The sequence below is a fragment of the Melanotaenia boesemani genome, chromosome 17, assembly GCF_017639745.1.
Source record: "Melanotaenia boesemani isolate fMelBoe1 chromosome 17, fMelBoe1.pri, whole genome shotgun sequence".
Taxonomy (NCBI): Eukaryota; Metazoa; Chordata; class Actinopteri; order Atheriniformes; family Melanotaeniidae; genus Melanotaenia; species Melanotaenia boesemani.
Window position 1 is genome coordinate 28,456,656 of NC_055698.1, and position 8,679 is coordinate 28,465,334.

At 39.1% G+C, this 8,679-nt stretch overlaps 1 protein-coding gene across 1 annotated transcript; it reads left to right on the forward strand.

Moving 5' to 3' along the window:
• Positions 1–437: 437 nt before the first annotated feature.
• Positions 438–6,372, forward strand: LOC121656445 (chitin synthase chs-2-like). The gene is made up of 14 exons (XM_042011435.1): positions 438–562; positions 866–1,049; positions 1,189–1,287; positions 1,384–1,545; positions 1,653–1,824; positions 1,907–2,008; positions 2,126–2,261; positions 2,345–2,545; positions 4,290–4,405; positions 4,544–4,712; positions 4,834–5,013; positions 5,152–5,427; positions 5,527–5,683; positions 6,276–6,372. Exons 1-14 carry the CDS (start codon positions 529–531, stop codon positions 6,370–6,372), a joined length of 2,085 nt encoding a protein of 694 aa, XP_041867369.1. The 5' UTR covers positions 438–528.
• Positions 6,373–8,679: the final 2,307 nt, after the last annotated feature.

Here is an 8,679-nt window from a genome sequence, read left to right on the forward strand (position 1 = left end):
TGGGAGAACTATGTAAGACTGATCTGTGAGAAGAGTGGATCCTGCTTCCTCAAGAACCTGCTCAAAGACATGACAAAGTGCCAGAATGTTCTACACATCCTCACCAGCCTGCTGAGGATCGTGGTGACCACCTGTGTACTTGGAGCTTATGTTCCTTTGGCCAAAATGGACTGGGACTTAGTGACCTCTGCTTCAAGCTTAGAAAGAAGGGTTATAGTCATCCTCATTGGGGTCCAACTGATCTCCTCCGCACTCTGCCAGTGGTTTGCTTTGATAGCCTGCAAGATGCATGCTGTTCGTCGATGCTTCATCCTGCCTTTGTACTTCACCTCCTTGGCTGCTGTGGCCGTGTTCATCATCCCTGTCATTGTCTACTACCAGGAATACAAAATAAGTCTGGACACAACTGAAAGCATCACCTTCACAAGCTACTGTAACGTAGCTTTGGATGCAAGGAATCAGAGCCTGAACAGCAGCGTGTTCTCCCATCTGGTTTGGGATGTTACACAAACTCTGTGCTTCCTGGACATGTCCAAGATTACTGACATTGGCATGTTGACAGGTAATAAACTAAAGCTTGTAAGTTGTGGTACAATTAAGCACAAAATACTTACAATTTGATAAAAGCTAAACTTAGTGTAGAGTTGTTTATAAGTAAAAATAGATGTAATAGACATTATTTGACTGCGTTTGGGCCATTTTGGCCTAAACGCAGTCAAATTTGTTTTACAACTTGTTTTATGACATTACTTTTATTAGCAATTAAGTCCACTATGTGCAGGATGAGCTTTTTTCTCAATGTACTTATGTACATAACTAAACTCAGGAAAGTATTGGGAAAATGTTTTTGTTATTCTTCCTTTAGGTGCAGCAGTGTCCTGGTGGATTGGCCTTCTGTTAGCCACCCTCTATGTTTGGAACCTCAACATCTACCGTATCCAGAAAACCCAAGACCTGTTCATCAGGAGGCTGTATGAGGGAGCCTTTATTGAGCAATCATTGCTCCTCAACACCCGATTCCACATCCAGACCAAACACATGAAGAATCAGTAAGTGTGTGTTGTAACTGTGTGGAATTTATTTATTTTTTTTCATTTTGTTATGTTGACAATACTTTAAATGACTTGAATTTAAATAATTTCTTAGAATAAATTGAATAGAGTAAAATGTGTCTTTTGTCATATCAAGATTTAGTGAATGTGACTCCACTGCCATGGTGTATTTGTGTGCAACAATGTGGCACGAGACTTACGAAGAGATGATGAACATCATAATCTCAATTTTCAGGTGAGCTACATCGACTCCTCTGGTAAATTGTAGAAAAGTTGCTTTTTTGAGTTCAAGAAGTCTTTGTAAAAATCCTTGTTTGTCTGATTCCTGAAGACTGGACAAGTATAGACCAAAATATGAGACACAGTTCAACGATTTCACCTTTGAAGCTCATATCTACTTTGATGATGCGTTTGAATCTGTTGAGGGGAGTGAGGAACGTCAACTCAATGAATACGCAAAATCCCTTGTGGTTATCATTGCAGAGGTTTATGGGTAAGAATTTAAAGTTATGGTATTTTTCTGACCTGGCAGTGACTTTTGGCACACTGACAGAGATGACCACTTTCCAGATTTAAAGGTGTCTTATCCTCTCTCATCAGCATCTTCAAAAGCATTGATGAAGAGCTTCTTAGAGTACAGCACATTTCTGATCAGAAGGTCATACGGACACCATATGGAGGTCGTCTTGTTTTCAAAATGCCTCATGGGAACAACATAATAGTCCACTTCAAGGATAAAAACCTCATTCGCCACAAGAAGAGATGGTCTCAGGTAGGAAAGACTCCCTGAAAGATTTCAGCATTTTTGTCTTGACAGCCATTAAGTTTGCTAATTGTTATAAGCTGTTTTCCAGGTTATGTACCTTTACTATCTTCTGGGCTGGAAACTCATTACCAAATATTATAATCGCTTGGAGCAGTATGAGGATGACAACACACTTAGAGAAGAAATTCAGGTGAGATATGAAGAACATTTTCTGATTAGCCTGAACATGTGTGCAAAGAATTACTGGTGAATTTCAAGTCTGGTCATTTTAAAACACATCAAGTTGCACTTTTGTTTGCAGAAAGAGAAGCACAACACCTACCTTTTGGCTTTAGATGGAGACACAGACTTCCATCCTGCATCTGTGATGTTGCTCATCGATCGTTTGAAAATGTACCCTCGTGTTGGGGCGGCGTGCGGCAGGATACACCCCACTGGATCAGGTTGGCATAATCAGATAAAGATTATGTAGTGTAAGGAGAGGGAACCATGCTGAGATTGTAATATCTCTGGGTTTCTGCTGCAGGTCCTGTAGTTTGGTTCCAGAAATTTGAGTATGCTGTCAGCCACTGGCTGCAGAAGACAGCTGAGCATGTGTTCGGCTGTGTGCTGTGCAGTCCTGGCTGCTTCAGTCTCTTCAGAGCAGAGGCGCTAATGGACGACAATGTGATGAAGAAATACTCCATCAAGTCCTCAGAGGCCAGCCACTACATCCAGTATGATCAAGGTATTTGGGATCACTACGTTCACCTGCAGCTGATTAATTAAACCCTGGAGTATGAAAAATAAGTTCAACTTTTAAACCTGTGTTTTACTTAGTTACAGTTTCTAATATCTTTATGTTCTTTAATCTCTATGATCTATGGTCTGGAATGAGGGGCAAAGCTAAAGGGATGGCGTATCTAAAATCTGACAGGGGGTTATGGTTGAACCAGTGTCAGAGTCATGGAGGGTGGGGGGTATATATATATATATATATATATATATATATATATATATATATATATATATATATATATATATATATATATATATATATATATATAAACATAGTTATTGTTTATTTCACATTACTTGTCTTTAGGTTACATTTTCATTACACATTTTTTATAATCTCTCATGTTCACTCATGTGGCTCTCTGGCATTCACTAATGAGTAATATAAAGATTTGTGCATCCTTTAACACTTCTTAGGAATTAAAGCACAATACAGTGCTGTTGTCTAATGACATCCTATTCTCTGAAACAATCTTTCTCACTATACAAAACACCGTTTCAGAACTGGCATTGCTGTGGGTAATGCATAGTAAAACCTTCATTAGTCTTGCCAGATCACTGAACCTCACATCCTTTCCTAAAAGGCCCCAGAATCTTCTTGGGGGAGTTGCTTGCTATCTGTCATCTGGTAGTAAATGAATTCCTCTCTCAGCCTATCCTTACTTGAGTTCAACTAAGAAAACATGGCCTTTAACCTTTCCACTGTAAAATAAAACAAGTGTTTGACTGAACATTGCAGATCTAAACTATGCAATTTGTAATAATTCATTCAATCTATCAATGGGGAACTGACCCTAATATCTACCTGTCGCTGAAGTAATGTCGAGATGAGCAGCACTTTCATGTCCCTCAGGAGTGGATGGTTGAGGGGAAAGGAGGAGAACTTCTTCTGAAGCACTGCTTCATAGAATATCTCACAGATCTACTGAAGTATAAGAGTAAAAAAGAATCATTAGTGGAAACGATTTAGGTACCCTACACCCTACATTCTCATACTGTCAAAATATTATATTGTAATTATATAACAATTGGGTAATGTACTCACTGAAAGATTTTCTTTTTGGCTGAAAGAGAGCACTGAACTGTTCATGAATGGCTTTGTGCCTGCTCCAATAAGGATCCCTTCACTAGCCAACTTATGTCCTTCTCCATACTCCACCTCCCCTACCTTAATGCATACAGAAAGCTTGACTGCCCCATCCTGCTTCTCTTGAGAAAAGTAAATTTGCTGGTAAATTTTTCAAGACATTTGTATAACTTTGCATAACGCCTTCATCAAATCCATTTTTCTCTTTCCTTTGTTGTTTGTACTACTGGTTTGTACTACCGTCGACACTAACCTTGCAACAACTGCCACCCAGGCTCCTGGAGGTGGCAGTTCTCACAAGGCTAGTGATAGAGTTCAGTTTGGAGAGGCAGAAGACTGTTTGTTTTTTTTTGTTTTTTTGTTTTTTTTTATATTATATAATATGGGAGGATGGCGGGAAAGAGGTATAAAATAAGGTAATTTCCCAGCTAAATGGGAGACTTGACAGCTATGTATAAATGTCCCCAGCCTTTGGCCACCCAATGTATAAAAGTCTAGCTCTTCCACTATCTGAAATATATTCCTATACATATCGATACACCAGATGAGACCTTCCTGTCTTTCATTCAGTTTTGATGATAGCTTTTATACTTTTTGTTCTCTGCAGGTGAAGACCGCTGGCTGTGCACTCTTCTTTTGAAGCAAGGTTGGAGAGTGGAGTACAATGCAGCATCTGATGCCTACACCAATGCACCAGAAGACTTCAAAGAACTGTACAATCAGGTCTGTGCAGAAGACAAACAAACCCCTTTAAGTAATGCTATGGAAAAGTGAAATGTTTGTTTCCAATATTTGGAAGAGATTAGTAATACGTTTACTGTGATATCACAACAGGAACTTAATTCTATTTTCCCTACTCAGCGGAGACGATGGGGGCCTTCTACAATGGCCAATGTGGTGGATTTGCTTGGGTCCACCAACATTATTTCCAAGAGGAACCCATCCATGTCCAAACCCTTTATGTTCTACCAACTGTTTGCCATGTTCTCAACCGTTCTTGCACCTTCCACCATCTGCCTCATGATTGCAGGTTAGTATTATTTGTGTTTCTGTATTTGGAAAGGTGAATGGTTGTACAAGCTTTTGTGTTCCCATTATAAATGATTAGATTAGAGGAACTTGTGCAATGCCTTGTCTGCTGTGTCTTTCAGGCAGTTTGTCCTTCATCCTGGGACTCTCCAATTCTGTTGCTCTGGTCGTAGCTGTGATACCTCCTGCCATCTATTTGGGTCTTTGTTTTAAGCTCAAGGCAGACACTCAGATTACTCTTGCAGCAGCATTGAGTGCATTGTATGCATTCCTTATGTTGGTGGTCACCATGTCCATTATAGGTATGTAAAGTTTAAACTGATGTACCTTTGAGCAGGTACATGCCAAGCTACTTCATTTGGAATTTGTCCAAATTTTTCTTAATAAGATAATTTAAACTGAGATAATCCTAAAACATGATATTTCCTTTGTTTTGCCAGGTTCAATGGTGAAAAGTGGGACCATTCTGACACCCAGCAGCATTTTCATCATTGCCATGTCTGTCATTTATATAATCACAGCCCTAATGCACCCCCAGGAATTGCCTCTCTTGTTCTATGGCTTTCTCTACATCATCTGCATCCCCAGTGCCTACCTTCTGCTAACCATTTACTCCATGGTCAACATGAACAGCATCTCTTGGGGCACCAGAGAGACAAAGCCTGCAGCTGGGGCTGCCACACCGGCAGTCACCCAGGAAACACCCAAACAGAGAGGTACATTTTTACAGCCATGGCCGTCTCTGGAGCTTTAGGCCAATATTGATGTTTCTGCTGACTGAACTGAAGTTCAGTTTTACACTTTTACACTTGCAGTGAAAAGCAGTCTCCAGCGACTTTTCTCCTGGGTCAAATGTAAAGAACCAAGCCAGAGATTTCAAGACGTAAATGATGTCATGATTCCAGAGTCAATACACGTTGAGCCACAACCCCAAAACACTATTGTGGATGACCCCCCTGAAGACAGAAGAGAGTAGGTTCTGAATTCTGTAACATAATTGTAATGCAATTCTGCAGAGTTCTGCAAAGTCTGGGATTGTACTGATAAATATTTTGACTATTTTTCAGGCAAGTGGAGACTAACAACTCAACAACTGAGAGTAAGTTAAAGAAATAACTGGTCTTTTCTTATGAAACACTCCACCCCTTGCAATGTTTATATATATATATATATATATATTATATATATATAATATATATATATATATATACGACGAGGTGGCCATTATCATAAATTAATGGACGACGCGGAGGCGTGAACCGTCTGACACGAATAATTTATGATAATGGCCACCTCGGAGGGCATTATCCCGCTTATACTATGGTCCATTATGAAAGAAAAAAATATTAAATAAATTTTTGTTGTTATTGTTGCCAAGGTAAGAAGCTCTGACACAGAACCTGCAGCACAGTGGGCAGTTATATTACACAAACATTTCAGAGGGCGGGTGCAGCTCTTACAGCTTGTGTGTGTCCAGAGGATGATGCGACATGTTATTTCAAACAGTCAAAGTCCACACATAGTTTCCTACATCGTTAAATGAGTCTCTGTGCTGCTTTAACAGCGACACCCCTTCATCGATCTGGCGTGTCCCCAGCGGTGACTCTTTACCAGCTCTGACACAGAACCTGCAGATCGGTGGGCCGCAGCTGTTATATTAGACCAGATCAGTGGAGAGAAGGGAGCTTAACGTTATGTTACGTGACACAAAGTGTCATTTCAGAGGGTGGGTGCAGCTCTTACAGCTTGTGTGTGTCCAGAGGATGATGCAACATTTTGTTTCAAACAGTCAAAGTCCACAGATAGTTTCCTACATAGTTCAATAAGCATGCAGGCTGCTCTGATCAGGTGTCTGCTAAGTTGTTGTCACGGGTACCAACTACCGTTTTGTCAGCGTAATAATCTACAACAATAAGTCTATTTGACCGGAACTTCTTTCATAGGTGTCCATTATCACTTTTTAATGGACACCTTCCACCCAATCAGAATCGAGTATTCACCCAGACCATGGTATATATATATATATATATATATATATATATATATATATATATATATATAATTTTTTTCTTTTATGCTCTTTATGCAGGTTGGGTAACACAACTTCAGAGTTTACCAAGTGATGTACAAATGCAACTACAAGAGGAATCTCTCAATGAGGTGAATATACTATATCTTATTTTCAGGCAATGAGTAGAAAATCAACTTTATGAGAGAAAGTTTGTCAAACAAAACAACTGCCTTGTCTTTTTCTACTGTAATTTATAACACATAATATGATGACAACACCTTTATCTTCTTAACTTCTACTACAAACCAAGCAAATTGTCTCCTACAGTTTGATTTAAAACCAGAAAGTCTGCATCTGCATGATCCTGTCATTCTGAGCTTAGCAACTAAATCCATGATTGTGATGTAAATCCTGTTGAAGTTTACTCTCAGAATATTGGAAGTAAAAGACTTGAGGTAAAGAGTTGGTGGCAAACAGATGAAAAACAGATAACAGATAAATAGACAAAGAGCATGGGTCAGACCACATTTTTATTCGTTCAAGCCATCTGTTTTCTAATAATTGCATTATATAATAGTTGTGACTGGCCAGCTCCTGAATCACGTTAGCCATGTTTCTCCAGAATTTGTTTTGCTCTAAACCACAAAAGTATAACAATTAATATTTACATATTTGAATTATTTCTGCTGACTTTTTCCTAACTTGTACAACTGTAATGTCAAACAGTTTGTATTTCCTAGTATTATTTGTTTTATTTATCTCTTGCTGAACTTAGTCATGAGTGTTGGTGGTCAAAAACCTTTTTTAATGCCCAATAATGACTTCAAGACAGGAGCACACATAAATCTTTTCATGTTTTGTTGCAGGAGGAGAAAGTTTTCTGGGAGGAGTTGCGGGAAAAATACCTTTATCCTCTGCCAGTTGACAAAGAGAAACAAAAAGAGATGCACAGTGCCCTGACAGGACTGAGAAACAAGGTATGAGTGAAATATAAAACATCTCCTACAGAAAGCACATTCAGTTAATCTGAAGTTAAGCTCTCATTTCTTTGTCTTATCAGATCAACTTTTCCTTCTTCTTTGTGAATGCCCTGTGGCTAGTGGCAACCTTTACCCTCGAGATCTTTCAAATCTTCTCCATCAAAATAAATATGGTTGATCTCAACTTAAACAAAACAGGAGACTTCATCCAAATTGAGCCCATGTCTTTCATGTTCATTCTGGGATTCGCTGTGTCAGTTTTGCTCCAGTTTGTTGGCATGCTATACCACAGGTAAACACTTACAATAAATTGCCATTTATTCTTAGTATAATCTTATGATATTAAAAAAAACGACTTGAAAGAAACAGAATCTAATATTTTTTGTGCGTGTTTATCCAGAATCTACACCCTTATCCACTACATACTGTAGCTTATCTGGAGACTGAGCCCATCCAACAGAAAAACAAACTGAAAGAAGAACAAACGGCTTTACAGGTATTTATTTCTTCTATTAATCACCACAATTTCCACCTCAACACCTGCTTTTAATAGTGCTGCTATTATCACAACTCTGCTGATAATTATACTGGTACTGATTATCCTCAAATGTCTTGAATTCTGGTCCAAAAATTTAAATCAGTCACTGGATCAAATAGCAAACATTTCACACAAAATCAAATGGTCTGTATTTATATAGCACTTTACTGCACCTGGAATGATACCCAAAGTACTTTACATCATACATCACTTTCACCCATTCACCCACACATTCACGCACTGATGGCCAAAGCTGCCCTGCAAGGCCCTCAACCACGACCCATCAGGAGCAATTAGAGGTTCGGTATCTTGCCCAAGGACACCTGACATGAACTCGACTTGGCCGAAGGATCAAACCGGCAACCCTCTGGTTACGAGACAACCGCTCTACATTGTTGAGCCAAGCTGCCTCCTAAAGTCAAAGTCAGCTTTATTGTCA

Coding starts and splice junctions, on each gene's coding strand:
- LOC121656445 (XM_042011435.1), top strand. CDS start 529: ATGTCCAAGATTACTGACATTGGCATGTTGACAG. Junction 1,288..1,383: donor ATCATAATCTCAATTTTCAG/GTGAGCTACATC, acceptor TGATTCCTGAAG/ACTGGACAAGTATAGACCAA. Junction 5,428..5,526: donor GGAAACACCCAAACAGAGAG/GTACATTTTTAC, acceptor TTACACTTGCAG/TGAAAAGCAGTCTCCAGCGA.